Below are 16,371 nucleotides of genomic sequence, written 5' to 3' on the forward strand. Positions count from 1 at the left end.
TGATGTTGGTACGGAATACCACTTCAAGCAGATCACTTGCTTAGCGATTTTCCTGCGAAAGGGCAGTGTAAAACCACTTTATGGAGGATACCAATGGAGTTAATAGGTACTTTTCAAAACTCTCATTCAAATATGGGCTGAAGGGTCACATTATTTTATCAACTTCCGCACACGGGCATAGTGCATCGGCTTATAAAAAAAAATAATGTTTCAAATAATTCGGGATCTGCTATTAAAGTTTTTCAGAAATATTGGAGCAATATGGTTTGAAAAAAAAAATCATAAATGTTTCACGATGGTGGGAAACTCAAAAAAAATGCGAAGAAACTATTTTATCCCTCATGTAATTTTTTTAATGGAATATTACGCTGTAAAACATATTGGGACGAAATGGAACTATGAAATAATTGCTTTTGAGTATAAAATGCATATTCTTTACGGCGGAAAATTAAAACTATGATACTAAGAATAGAACTTGGGCAATGTTTCCACTGGTTTCCTCAACAGGTAGTGCACGTAGTTCATAACAAGCTGCATTTTAAATAATCGGTTATTACAGATTGTTATCGCTTTCATTACTCTCTAGTGCTTATACAAAAGGCCTGCTTTCTCACAACAAATTGAAAAGGTTTATCCGCGTTAAAGCACAAAGGTATGAACTCGGTTATTTCAAAACATAGGTACACGTATCTGTTTATGCCGACGAAGTTGTTTTGCTTTTCTTTATCTTCAGTTCAGAGGAAATTGAGTTTTTCCATAGTGATAAGATAAACTGTGAACTGTAAGCGCTGGAAACAAAGCAAGGACATCCAAAGGTCGTCTCGTGTTCTTTTCCCCAGGGGTTGGCCTCAAATGAAAAATAATACAATAATTGAAATGAAGCTTATGCAAATATTGTTCGCAATGATTAAATCATGCATTAAAATGGTGTGAATTATTTTCGAAATTGAATGGAGCGTTTTGACGTACGCATAAAATAATGGCCGAAAGATATTTCAACTATCCAGTTCCTGGAAAGGTGTTGATTTATTGATCCATTTTATGAAATGGCGAGTTCAATACTGTCGTTAAATGGTGAATGGAAGTTATGATTGCGCCACAAAACAAATAATTCACGCGAATCATCATCGATACAAAAGCTTGAAAACTTTGCAATAAAAAAATCATTTCTTCCATCACATGCATGAACTGCATACTCGTTAATCTCGATATTTTCCCTTATTTTCCATCTCGTTTAGGTTCGATTCCTAGTGCACCGGAAAACATTACCATTACGTTCCTCTCGCCGACCTCGGTTCGCGTTTCATGGCAGACCTCGATGGATCCACACACGATGCCAGTTGACAAATACGATGTTACCTATAAACCGACTGATGCCAGGTAATCCCCGAGCTTCCGAACGGAAACCGACAGTTCATACAGTGGCAGTGACGCTTTTTATCCCGTTCCGTTGTGCTGTCATGTTGCTATGTTATGTCTTGCATATTACCGTGTTTCAGTGTGTGTACTTAGTATTAACAGAACGTACTGTCTACTGAAAATATTGGGTACTGAGCACACCGCCTGACTAGCATGCTACTTTACATGGTAATTCAAAAACGATTAAGTATATTTCGCTAAAGTGCCTGAAAGCTGAAATTCTTGCCTTTTGGGCGAATTTGCATATTTATTATTTCATTTATAAACATTGCTTAGGTGATTTCTAATATCCTTTGAGGTAATTGCTATGACTTGCGGTAAAATAATTTTAGATGAAATTCTTTGAACTGAACTTTGCACGAATGGCCGTTTGGGTCACGCTTCGGTTGTTTGCATTTTTAATTGTTTTTTATCTTACTCCTGTTTAATTTTACTTTAATCAAATAATGCAGGTCATATAGTCGCTTATTGGTTTTACTCATTCAGTTTAAACTTGTTAAATAGATGACGCAATTTTCAAAACCTGTTTAATTAGAGGCAATAGCTTAATCTAGAATAAACTGGCAACTACCGAAAACGTAGTACATATTTCTGGTTCAAACATCATTATCAAATCTGGCGAAGGATACGACTCTGTTCTTAACAGTTTTTACTTTTACTACTGTAACTCAACTAGGTATTCAATGGCTATGGTGAGTTTTTCTCTTAGTGAAATCATGGCACTTTCACTGTAAAACTTATGCACAACGTTTCAATCTATTTTTCTTCAATTAGCATCAGACATCTGCAATGTTTATTAACAACGCCGTTACAACGTTAAAATTAAATTTAAAGCACTTTTTAAAGACGCGGCATAATTTATAATTTTATGGAGTAAATTTATATTATCGAATTCAGAGTTTTCCCTCATTTAGGTCCTGTGTTGATGATTGAAACTTAGTATCCAATCAGGGATCAGTTGCAAATTAGAGGATTACAACGCATATATAATTACGTTGCTTGTGAACCTAAGTTTTGAGTATTCTGTATGCTTTATTTTTGAACTTGAAAAATGAACCAAGAGCAAATATCCAGTGTTAAACCGTTTAATGTCAAAGTACTATTTGAAACAAAGACCCAATCCATCGCGATTAGTTTCCTTGATAACGGAGCCGTAATAGTACACGACCACAGTCAATATAACTTATCGATTTCTCATTAGTGATAAAATATGGTTCGATAAGCGAACAAAATGTCTATGCAAAATACATAACTCTGCTACCGGCAATATTCTGCCATATTGTCTTTATCATGCACATATAAACAGTAACTGTTTCAGTTCATTGTTTCTATACTGTACATTGCGCTTGAAATAGCATGTACTAGAAACAAAAGCTAACCATGGTAACAGTGTGCAAGCGCTACTAGCGCTGAACATCTGAAAGTAACGAATGAACAAGTGAAGCAATGTCAATTTAACCTAAGTAAAAAAGGAAAATAATACTTTTATGAGTAGTTAACCAATTTATTTTACATCATACAATCAAATTAAAATCCAATCAGATTGCAAAAAATAATGGCGTACATTTATAAGATCAACATGAATAATAAAAACTGCTCCTGGCAATAAATAATGAATGACATATAAACTATCCAATAAACCGCTATTTTCAATCAGAAAAATTAATGATAATTAGTACCATTGCATTAATAAATAATGTTGCATGTTACACAGGAATTTTACACAATTGGTGTTAATATGCAGGGGTTAGACAAAATGATCGGGACAGGCAAAACTTTGACGAAATTCAAACGACCATAACTTCTACAAAATAGAACACTTATAGATGAAACTAATTGCATTCGACGAGGAATTTTGTCTAGTTTTTTCTAAAATATTCAAAAATTTGCAGTAGTCAGTGGACACCGGAGATACGGACGGCTTTTCGTTCTCTTTTCACCAATTGACTGGAAATGAAACTTAGTTTCGGAATAATATATGAATAATAGTAAATTTCTACGTCAGAAAAAGATACAAGCGATGAAAAAAATCAGTTTTTGACACACCCCTGGCAACGCGGAATATCTTCGGTGTCCATTGACTACTGCGAATCTTGAAATGATTTGTAAAAATTAGAAAACTTCCGCGTCGAATGCAACTGGTTTCATCTTAAAATGTCTTATTTTATAGAAGCTATGGCCGTTTGGATTTCGTTAAAATTTTGCTTGTCCCGATCATTTTGTCTAACTCCCGTAAAAGCTATTAGTGTAAAATCTATCACTCTATCATTATATACCCTTTCACTTCCCCGACGCGAATGCACTATTACAATGGTGTAAAGTGTCGGTAATAAAATAACAACAACAACTCAATTCTGATTCATTTGACAGTACAGTCAAACTTCACTTAGCTACCAATGGTGTAGCAGCATTGTAGAACTATAAATACAAAAGATATTGAAAATGTTATTCAGCAAAATTGTAGATAATAACAAATTCAACAAATGTCCCATATATCCCATCCCACATTGGATGAGACGGGACTGTCATATGAATCGAAGTTAAGTCAAAATGATCAAACCATCCCACAGTGATCCAAACAGCGAAATACGTGCTCGTGTGATATTGCGCCGAAACGTGAAGTTTTTCGCATGTAGTGTCTTTAGGAACATTTCTTGGTATAATAAGCCCCTTCTTGTGAGAGAAATCTTTGGGTGATTAATTCCCTTAAAAGTAAGATACGGAATTTATTTTCTCGTATATTCGAGATACAGGTTTGTTACTCTCGGCAAAATTGTAGTAAATATTATTACAAATAACTTTGTCAAAGACACCATACTTGTATCTCTTAATGGAAATTATCTATGAAGCGTTATTCGTGGGCAAACCCTTTAAAACAGTTTTTAAACCCTGACTTATTCTGGTCAATTTTTACGTGTTCATAGTGTTCTAGAAAGTTGTGTATCTTGCTAAAATTAACGTTTCTGTAGAACATTAATATATGTTATTTTCTAAAGTTTCGGAGATTTTGAGCTTTTATGGTGAAAAATAGTACTTTTTTGAGCTTATATATTTCCGAAGGTGGCAGATCAAACACCTCCTACTTAAAAGTACCACAAAAAAACCTGTAAAAGCTAGTGTCAATTGTCTGTATCTGGTTGTATCCTCAAATGTTATAGTTATTTTAAAAATCCATCTCAGTCATGTTTACAGAACAATTAAACTGTACTTCGGATGCAATAAACGCCATTCTGTTTACGTTGACAATCTCTTTCAAACATGTTAAGTTACCAGCAATTTCTTCTCCTATTTTTGAGTCGAAAATGAATGAAGACTTAAAATGATTTGACGCAATTAATAAGAGAAAAGCTTCCCAATAACTAACTTATGCCTATTTTGTTCAATTCCTTCGATTGATGTCTTTTCAAAAGAACACACCCATAATGGGCTGGTACCGAATGGTCGAAACACAAATGGTAAAATCACGAATGGTTTTCTGCCATCTAAAACTCCCACATGCCAAATTTGGTTCCATTTGATTGATTAGTTCTCGAGATAAGAGGAAATTTGCATTTCATTTGTATGGAAGCTCACCCTCTTAAAGGGGAGATGGGCCATAACTCGCTTTCTAAAGAAGAGAGGGGTCTCAATTCACCATAAAAAAAAATCTTGCGTCCAAAACCACTTACATGTCAAATTTGGTTCCATTTGCTTGATTAGTTCTCGAGTTATGAGGAAATTTGTTTTTCATTTGTATAGGAGCCCCCACCCCTCTTAAAGTGGAGAAATCCATAGAAAATATACCATAGAAAATATTCTTGCCTACAAAAACACCCACATAATAAATTTGGTTCCATTTGCTTGATTAGTTCTAGAGTTATGAGAAAATTTGTATTTCGTTTGTATGAGAGCCCCCCTCTTAAAAAGGTAAGGGGTCCTAATTCATCATAGAAAAAATGGTTGCCTCCAAAAACACCCACATGCCAAATATGGTTCCATTTGCTTGATTAGTTCTCGAATTATGAGGAAATTTGTATTTTATTTGTGTAGAAGCACCCCCTCTTAAAGTTGGGAGGGGTCCTAATTCACCAAAGAAAATATTTTTGCCTCCAGAAACCTCCACATGCCAAATTTGGTTCTATTTGCTTGATTAGTTCTCGAGTTATGAGGAAATTTGAATTTCATTTGTATAGGAGCCCCCCCTCCTAAAGTGGGTAGGGGTCCCAATTCATCATAGAAAAAATTTTTGTCTCCAAAAACACCCACATGCCAAATTTGGTTCCATTTGCTTAATTACTTCTCGAGTTATGAGGAAATTTGTATTTCGTTTGTATAGGAGCCCCCCCTCTTAAAGTTGGGAGGGGCCCAAATTCACCATAGAAAATATTCTTGCCCTCGAAAACTTTCACATGCCAAATTTGGTTTCATTTGCTTGATTAGCTCTCGAGTTATGAGGAAATTTGTATTTCATTTGTATAGGACCCCCCCCCCTCCTAAAGTGAGGAGGGGTCCCAGTTCATCATAGGAAAAAAATTTGTCTCCAAAAACACCCACGTGTCAAATTTGGTTCCATTTGCTTGATTAGTTCTCGAGTTATGAGGAAAATTGTGTTTCTTTGGTACAGGAGCCCCCCCTCTTAAAGTGTGGAGGGGTCCTAATTTACTATAGAAAATATTCTTGCCCTCGAAAACCTTTACATGCCAAATTTGGTTCCATTTGCTTGATTAGTTCTCGAGTTATGAGGAAATTTGTATGGAAGCCCCCCTTTTAAAGAGGAGAGGAGTTATAATTCCCCTTATAAAGAGGGGAGGGGTCTCAATTTACCATAGAATAAATTCTTGTCACCGGAAACACCCACATGCCAAATTTTGTTCTATTTGCTTGATTAGTTGTCGAGTTAAGCAGAAATTTGTGTTTTATTTGTATGGGAGCCCCCCCTCTTAGTGAGGGGAGGGGTTTCTAACCATCACTAAAACCTTTCCTGGCCCCAAAAAACCTCTACATGCATATTTTCATGCCGATTGGTTCAGTAGTTTTCGATTCTATAAGGAACATACGGACAGACAGACAGACAGACAGACAGACAGACAGACAGACAGACAGACAGACAGAAATCCTTCTTTATAGGTATAGATAATTGTTGCAAGCAACAAAGAAAGACAGTATTTCCAGTTTTTTAACTCGATTTATTTAAGAAAGATGAGATGTGGCGAGTTAAAAAATCCCTTAAAGATAAGAATAGATTTTTCATTAAGTACAATTTTAACCATGGCATAGCATAATAATCGTTATAATTTCGCTTTAGGTGTATCAATAGTAGTTTGTATGATTTTTAGAAGCAAGTATAATACCATGCATGATGTTCCTAACCCTAATCTTAGTTTAGTTGGTAAGTAGCATGTATTTTTCTGTAAGAGTCTCAATTTTTGCTTATTTATGTTTAATGTTAATATATGTTTTAGCTGCATGCTTCGTGCTTCGTGCTTGTGGTTTCACTTACGTTTAGTGTTCGTTTGTAATTTTCTGTCGATCTGCCAATTTTAATCTGCACCAGGTGGTACGTGGTACTATCTATAGATGTAAGTTTTAGGTTAGAAATGATATCGGCAGCACGATCTTCAATAGTTACCTTCACAATAGTATAAGCTTAATTTTAAGAATAACTTTAGTTGAGCACTCAATTTATATCCTAATTTTAAGTAGTTTTAAGTAGACTGATTTATGAAATTAATTAGATTCATTTTATATATAATGAAATCGATTTACGTTATAGAATATGATAAATCAACCGCACTGATCCTCACCTAGCGTCCTATTCGGTCTATCGCTATTCACTTTCTGCTATCGACTATCGTCCTATGATCGATTCAGATCGTTTCCGATCGGCAGTAGTCGCTGGCAGTACTGTGTAGAAACAAAGCGTCGCTTCGATCGGCCTTTGCTGAATTGGTAGCGCCGAGGGAACTCGCAGAAGGTGGTTCCGTCACAGACAACGTGATAATAATGTTAAATGAATGTGTAGGTGAGATGACTCATCATCAAATGTTGTTTTGGAAAAATACGGAAGGAGCGAGCAATGTAAAATTGAACAAAATAAACTTAAGTTAGTTATTTGGAAGCCTTTCTCTCATTAATTGCGCCAAATAATTTTAAGTCTACATTCATTTTCGAATCGGAAATAGGCGAAAAAATTGTTGTTAACTTTTCTTGTTAGAAAGCGATTGTCAACGTAAACAAAATGGCGTTTATTGCATCCGAAGTACAGTTTAATTGTTCTGTAAACAACCTACTATGGTTGTTTGATCTGCCACCGTTTGCCACCTTGGGAAATATATAAGCTCAAAAAAGTACTATTTTTCACCATAAAAGCTCAAAATCTTCGAAACTTTAGAAAATAACATATCATAATGTTCAACAGAAACGTTGATTTTAGCAAGATAAACAACTTTCTAGAACACTATAAACACGTAGAAATTGACCAGAATAAGTCAGGGTTTAAAAACTGTTTTAAAGGGTTGGTCCACGAATAACGCTTCATAGATAATTTCCATGAAGAGATACAAGTATGGTGTCTTTGACAAAGTTGTTTGTATTAATATTTACTACAACTTTGCCGAGAGTACCAAACCTGTATCTCGAATATACGAAGGGGGGATTAAGGGAATTAATCACCCAAAGATTTCTCTCACAAGAAGGGGCTTGTTATACCAAGAAATGTTCCTAAACACACTACATGCAAAAAATTTTACGTTTCGGCGCAATATCACACGATCACGTATTTCGCTGTTTGGACCACAGTGCATCCCAAACAACCACAATTACTCTGTGGTTTTTTCATAAGGTGCTAACAATATTTTTAACAGCAAAGTTAACAGCACTTAACAAAGTTAAGTGCGCGACGTTAGGCATACGGACGATGGGTATACGGACGTTTGGCATACGGACATTAGGTATAATGCACTTAAGCCGTAACGGACGATAGGCATAATGGATGATAGGCATAATAAACGTTAAGTATAATTTACAAAATTTCGCTTTCGTACGAATACGCACTTGAGTCAATCATCGCTGCGTCACAACACAATGAGAACCGGGGCCACCTATATAACAGAAATTCATAACAAATAAGCCTCCCTCCGCAGAAATCACATCTGCATAACTTTATTAGCTTTCCTCTAGATTTACCGACTCTTTGTAGTTACACTTGTTAGTTTTCCCTAGCATTGATAACATAAGATCACCCCAGATAACATATGATCGTAATAGAAAGACCACATTAAGTCGTATGCATGTCAATTTCACATTGGAATTACCTAATTATTAGAGTATGTGAAAGCAAAGTGAACCATAAGTTGGTTTGCAGTCGTGTGTGTCCTCATGTACAACTCATGAATGTAAATTATTAAGCAGTATAGATGATTGTAATATTAAGTTATATCTTAATCATAAATTGAGGAGTATTGATTTGGGTTTTTTTAAATCCACTGTATAAAATGCAATATATAATTACCAATGATTAACAAAATTTTCGTACGTATACTCTACTTATCTATTCTTATGTGGTGTAAATATAACTTTAATGTTCAGATATCACTTCGTATTTCTCAGTAGCAACCTAGATATACAAACCAAATTGTTTGCTGGGACCGAGTAGGTACCAAATGGCCGAATAACAAATAGCCGAAATCCAAATGGCCGAACTGATGGAATAGTAATTGACCGTGTCATGAAAGCCGAAACACGAAAGGCAGAGCCCCTACTTGGCAGAATCTGACCGAAAGCTATTTTATAGAATATAATATTGATTAAAATAATGTTTTTCGGACAGAGTCGCCATCTGTTGCTTTTGGAGATGCAGAGACATCTTTGCAAGATGTTGATGCTGCAGGTAGGTAGGTGCTTCGGAAGGTAGAATTTACTTCGGATAAAACTCACAATACACAAAGTTTCACGTTCATAACATTACTGCAGACTGTTCTTAATTAGGTATTCGAATTTATAGAGACATTATAATTAACATTAGTTGATTATACATAATATGAATGACTTGCTAGATCTTCCAAGAGCCGGGGTGGCTCTTACCGTATCAAGAATTCTTTTCCATTGACTCGGTCCTGGGCTACTCGTCGCCAATTCCTTGCGCGTCTCGACAAACACAAGTCGGATTCAACCTGGTCGAGCCATCTGGCACGTTGTGCCCCTCTATTCTTAGTGTCAGTGAGGTTCTTGAAAAGAACAGATGACACTGCGCAGTCGTCCGGCATCCTTGTGACGCGGACGTCCCACTCCTACGTCCACGCGTCTTCGCCACTCTCCGCTATCCGTTTGTACTCCGGCAAAATAGTCCGCAATACCTTTCGTACAAATACGGCAAGTGCACGTATGTCTTCCGTAAGCAAACTTGCTGACGAACTCATCAACCACTTCCAGTTCATCGCCGTTAATAATTACTGTTCGTGGGAGGCAAACGTTGCCGTTAATAGTTACTGGTCGTGGGAGTCTCTGAAGCCTCTTCCTACCATATATTTAGTTTTCGAGGCATTGATTTGTAGCCCTATCCTCCTAGTTTCCGTTTTTAGTATGACGTAGATTGCCTCCGCCGTCCCAAGGTTTCTAGTAATGATGTCGAGGTCGTCTGCGAAGGCTAGGAGTTAACTGCTCTTGCTAAAGATCGTTCCTCTCGTTTCAATGCCCGTTCGCCGGATCATAGAAGATGTGATCGATATTTAATAACATTCAGGACTTTCTATCCCATTGCCGCAACCCTCTGCGCGATGCGAAAGGACTCGAGAGTGTCCCCGAAATGCGCACATAGCACATCCCCGCAACTTTGGTCAGCCGCGTCAGTTTGTCCGGAAACCCGTTCTCGTGTATTACCTACCATATCTGTTCGAGTTCAATTGTATCGTATGCTACTCTGAAATCCAAGAAATTATGAAGCGTGGGCACGTTGTAATCCAAAAGTTTCTGGAGGATTTGCCGGAGATTACTCTAATTTGATCCGTACTAGCACGGACCCCCATAAATCCGCCTGATACTGCCTACGAAATCTCTTGCTGTTAGGGATAGACAACGCAACAAAATCTCCTTGAGCAACCTGTAAGCGGCATCAACTAGCGTAATGCCGAGATAATTACAGCCAATCGCCTTTTCTGTATACGGGACAGACTACACCTTCCATCTACTCCTCCACCTCCTCCCAAATCCTTGAAATTATCCTCCCAAATCCTGGAATTAAAGCACTGAAGTGCCGTTACTAGCGGTTCTTAGCCATTCCTGTTGAGTTCTGCCATGAGTAGATCCTTTCCGACGGGTCTATTATTCTTCAGCTGACCGATTTCTCACCGGATCTCTTCGAGATCGGGAGCCGGCTCATTGTTGTCGTTTGTAGGCACTCCTAGGTTAACTTCCGTTGCATCTACTTCTGTTATATCGCCGTTGAGAAGCTCATTGAAAAACTGCTTACACCTATCGACCATTAGATCCCCTCCCTCGTCCCTACACATGTCAGATTCAGGTGCGTAGCCCTCACGCGTTTGGTTCACCTTTTCGTAAACTTGCGCATCTCCTTAGCCCGGATTAACTGTTCCAGCTCCTCACGATCCCTGTTCTTCTTCTGGCGCTTTTTCCTCCTCAGGATCGTGGTCATTTTCGTGCGATAGAGGTTTCCTCACCTAGTAGTGGGATAGTGGCCTCTTTGGCGGCCAACCGTATCACACTCCATCCGTTTTAGAAGATCGAAGCATCTAGCTTCCCAGAGGAAGGCAGATCTTCATCCAGTACGTGCGCGTAGTTTTCGGCAATTCACGGGTTGTCTAGTTGCAGAATGTTTAACTGAGGAGGGCGGCTTTGTCGCGAGGTATAAACCGTCGATAGTTTTGAGCGCACATGTACTGCTACTAGGTATTGGCCCGAGTCGATATCCGGACCCCGTAGGGAGAGTACGGTGATGATGTTCGAGAAAAACCGGTCGATGAGAATATGGTCGATTTGGTTCAAGGTTCGTTGGTCACGGGATCTCCAGGTAGCTTTGTGGATATCTTCGTGGGGAAAGAAAGTGCTTGTGATCATCGGAAAGCTGCAAAGTTGATGCATCGCTGGCCGTTATCGTTCGTGTCAGTGTGCAGACTATGGAACCCGATTACCGGTCTATACATTGCTTCACTGCCGACCTGGGCGTTCATATCTCAGATTACGATCTTGATGTCCGGTGGTGAGTAGCTGTCGTACATTGCCTGCAGCTGCACATCCTCTGGTTGATCGCTCTGGTAAAATTGGGCTTTGCCGCCACGGATCCTCTTCACCTTCCCACGTTTGTGACAGATCTCCTGCAGTGCCACGACCCACGATGCCGAGCTTTCGGTTCAAAAGATACAAAATTTACGAAGAAAGAACATTTTTGAGACCACCCTAACTCACAAAGGGGCACCCTAAGCACCAAATAAAACCCACGGGCTTAAAATTATCTTAAAAGGAATAAGTACCCATAATTTGAACAAAAACGAAGCATGTTTGTATGTCTCTGTGTCTCTTTTCATCCATGGAGTTGGAGCAATGTATGTACGTACATTTAGTATTATAGGGATGCAAATTGGTGTCCAAAACTGACTAGTTTTGACGTAGGACTACGTCTTTGTTTACTATACTGGGACTGGGTAGCACTTTGTAAAAACGAAAAATAGAAGTGTAACGTTTGAATAAAATATTTCAAACGCTAATAGCTACTATACTACTGAACGAAACATAACAGTTAATATGTCGTTGGATAGATAAAAATGTCCAGCAATTTTATAGTAACATATTAATAATAATTTTTTAAACGCCAAATAGTGAAAATGTGTGTAAAGTATTAAGGTCGAATTTTCCCATACATTTCCCTTGTGATCGCCTAGCTTCACAGGCACGGACGACAATTAGATACACCAAAGGATTTGGATCCAAATGATAACCTTTGAGACCACTTTGTAAGCCACACCCCTTTTTCAATCCAATTGGCAACATCGATGGCTATTGACGTCAACACCGACCCCGAAGACAAGCGGAATCAGCGGGCAATGGCCAACGTGAATTCTACACGATGCACTTTACGTTACATTTTGCATTATCCCCATCGCAGACATGTGAAATTGTTCGATAGCTTGCTCAATCAGTGTCGGACAATCATTTAAGCAGCAGCAGCCGATATGGTTTCCTCCACCACCTACACTAGCTTACAAGTAGCAGCGGCAGTGCCAGTGACTATAAAATGGTACACTTGGTTCGCCGCCTGCTCATTTATCGCACGATCGCACTGACGGACGGTCAGTATTTTAATAAAACTAATCATTTCTACTTTACAGTGATGTGGTATTTCCTATCACTCCTGTATTAGCGGGCAACCATCATCCTAGAGTCTAAAGGACCGAATAGCGACATCCATCTATATATTGGCAACAGTAATTACAGTACTGATTTTTAAGAAGTGCTATCAGCTCAAACTTAGTTCTTTTCAGGGCCACCAAACAATTTCAAACGGTTTTTTTTTCAAAACCACCATTGATTCAATGAAGAATTAAATCAGAATATTTCGCTCTTCTTTTACAAGTAAACACTCAAACAATGATACTCACAGATACTCAAATATGCATATGCCATAAATGCAGTTTGCATTAGTCTTTGATCTAATGATCAGACATAAAGTTATATTTCATCGATTAAAACATGTTATCAATGTACTGAGTATTATATGACACAGTCCTACGTCACCCTTTCGTACAACCCTTAGGGCTGTATACCTTGTAGTTTTTATTTATTATTTGATTTGAAGTATATATTCAGTGTTCATTTTAGACACAGGATAACTATAAATGTTAGATAGATTTTTAGGCTTAGATTTTTAAGCTTGGTTTATGTAATCAAACATCATTCTGTGTATAGATAAAATTCTACGATTTAGAAATTTACCATTAATTTCGGGGACTTAGCACAACTTTCGCCTAATCTTTTTACTCCGTTGTAAATCACTTTTTCTCGTAACTGCCGACGGGGTTATCTTTTTCGCATCCTTCAAGAGATTTCCGTTTTCCGATAAAATCGACCATTCCACTTTTGAGCAGCTTCAAACAGGCAGTACAGTAGGTATCGTAAACAAATGCTAGAGATTCGGCCAAAATAATGGAAAAGATGCCGCTAGCTAAACAGATACGTAGAAGTCGTTTTCAAATGCGCTCTTTCTTTTAATCCTCGCCGTTGTTGATTGTATCCGTTGTGTTGCCATATCAATATCTTTTCCCAGGTCTATTTTTGTTTTAATCTGTCGTAGGTCATCAGAATCGTGAACTTTTCACAATTTGAAAAATAACAGATTGAATTTGAAAAATGAAAGTGGACTGATATATAACTTGACCCACTCTCTACTTATAAATAGACATTTAAATACATTTTGTTAAGTAAACATATATCAGTTCTGCAGACTTGGAAGACAATCTCAGATGATGAGAATTCAAAACAAAAACTATTGGCGAATAAATTTATTTTTTGGTGGCATTTCGTTTTAAAATGAATCTAAATATGTTTATAAATGCAATGATATTGTCTTTAACAAAGTTTCCACTGTAATTTTTCAATACAATATATCACTTTGTTTGTTAGATTGAGAAAATTGAATTTGACAGTTCCACTGTCATGAAAAACACATATATTCCCTAATATCGAAGGAAGTGCCAATTACTAATTTCAAAATTTGCAATTAAGATTTCCCTACAGTCTTTTGATTTACCAATTATCAAATTTGTATACAAAGCTGAGTAACTTTCTCCATGCCTTTCGAAAAATGATTCCAAACATCCAACTTCAAAAGTCAAAGTATTTGCATGCTCTTATTTTCGTAGCAGAAAGGCAACAGAAATACTTAAATTTCTCATTATTTGCTTGAAATCTCATCACTTCTCAAGGAAGTGGGTTGAAATCTCATCACCCGCCAAGTCAAGTGAAAAACAAAGTGAAAAAGTTTTCTAATTCCTGAATTCATTTAAATTACGTTTATTTTTCACGCAAGATAGCACTTCTCTGTGCCGCTGGAAGTGGTTTTCTTTTTCACGCAGTCAAAAGTCAGTCACCGTGCTTCCATTTATTAGATTGTCGCGTCGTTCCTAAGGGGCGGTTGCTGTTGCCACTTGAGCTGTTCTACTGATAATGATTCTGAAGTGCAAATTGAGCAACATAATTATGTTGCAGTTTTTTTTTCTCCACATTGAAGAGCTAAAACTTGGCAAAATAGTCATCTTCCAATCGGCAAATGAATCTGACAATCATACTTTTACTATTTTTTATATTTTGAATCTTAAAGTTGACGAACATTTGAATAATTAAAAAACTAAAAGCATAATAATTATATTATGCACTTTTTATGCCGGAATGGTAGCAATTAACTATTGATATGATAAATTTTGAGACATTGTTCTTTGGCAAATTTTGTGAAAGTGTTTACCCACGGTACCTACGGTAATTCTTTCGATACTGTTCATAATTTAATTTCTACGAAAACGGTTTATCTTACAGTACACCATAATCCTAGACCTTGTATCTCTCCATACTCACTAAAACAAAATTAATTTCTCAACATTTCTGCAAAACAATCATCCAATCAATCAATCTAACCGGCAGAAAAAAAAACTTTCGTACCGCAGTTCCTTCTGTGGCTGGCTATGAATAGAACAACCGCAGGACCGAACCTGCTGCTGGCCGCAAAAGGCAATGAATGCACCGGCGGAAAGCACAAGGTGCAAAACCACGGATCATATTCGCGGTACTCAAAGAGAACAAATGTTTCTGTGGTTTTATGGAGCCCCAAATGACCGTCCTCACTGTGTACAGGAATAGCAAATTTATGTATGAAGCACATTCGGGCCCTTCAAACCACAGAAGTACTTTCATGGTCTCCAAACAGGTTATCGCAGGCTTGCAGAGTAAGCAGAATTTGCCAACGCCGGGCACCAATTGTGTGCCCCCATAAGTAAAAAAAAATTCAGTAACTTATCCAAGGTACTAAATAAGAAATAACTAACGCTAGCGTTATTTTTTTGCATTTCGCTTTTGAATCAGTTTAATCTTGATATCCATGCCCTTACTGGCTAGCGCCATGCAATGCCCAAAAAACGTACGACTTTATGTGTCTAACAGCATTGCTGAACTCATTTATTACGTTGCAAAGAACGCCCGACACGGCTTCGACACGAATTATTCATAGGGTAAGGGATGTTGATTTTTTCGCCGGCAACAACGATGCTAATGTGTGTGGTAGGTGTGTTGATGAATAGAGCTATATGCTGTACCATCGTTACTATTATGGCTCCCAATAAACATGTGGAAATATACGCTTCTTCAGTAAACTCCAACTTTTTTTTTTTTGATCAATGGTGATAACAAAATTTAAATCTAGTTTTCATTAGTCAGGCTATACTTGACTGACTGTTACTGTTTAATTAATATAAATTAAGTAAAAGTTGGCGAACATACAAAATATATGCAAATATGTATAGAAAAGTGTATTAGAATGCAATACTCTTGACTTGACGTATGTACATCATGAGCATTTCAGAAGCATCGCAAACGAACTTCTCCCCTATATTGCTTTGCAGTAAACGTTGCACGATAGGTGCCTTCGGCACTACAAAGGTTGTGTTATATTAAAATCATGGATATGTTTTCGTTGCCGCACACCTGTTGGATGAATTTATTTTCCAAAAAACATAAAAACTCTCATTCATCCTACCAAAAATAAAACCCAATTCAATTTGTGAAGGCCTGAATATGGATGATATTTTTTCGCTTCGTCGTTTTCACTCCATATCATGTTTCAAAACATTTATAATCACTTTTCTTTTCGTATATTACGTTTCCACAATTTGCGAGAACTGCAAAATATAATTATCTACCCTAGACCTAGCTTCGTGTTATTAATGAATTCGACATTATTACAAATATTTTAATGGT

General features: G+C 37.4%; 1 protein-coding gene across 1 annotated transcript in view; it reads left to right on the forward strand.

Moving 5' to 3' along the window:
• The first annotated feature begins 1,046 nt into the window (after nucleotides 1–1,046).
• Nucleotides 1,047–16,371, forward strand: part of LOC128736107 (uncharacterized) — a 105,319-nt gene continuing 89,994 nt past the window's right edge. The window contains exons 1-2 of the mRNA XM_053830587.1: nucleotides 1,047–1,074; nucleotides 1,239–1,380. Of these exons, the coding sequence (XP_053686562.1) occupies nucleotides 1,047–1,074; nucleotides 1,239–1,380 (170 nt within the window). The remainder of the gene's footprint in view (nucleotides 1,075–1,238; nucleotides 1,381–16,371) is intronic.

This window comes from Sabethes cyaneus, chromosome 2 (assembly GCF_943734655.1).
Source record: "Sabethes cyaneus chromosome 2, idSabCyanKW18_F2, whole genome shotgun sequence".
Lineage (NCBI taxonomy): Eukaryota > Metazoa > Arthropoda > Insecta > Diptera > Culicidae > Sabethes > Sabethes cyaneus.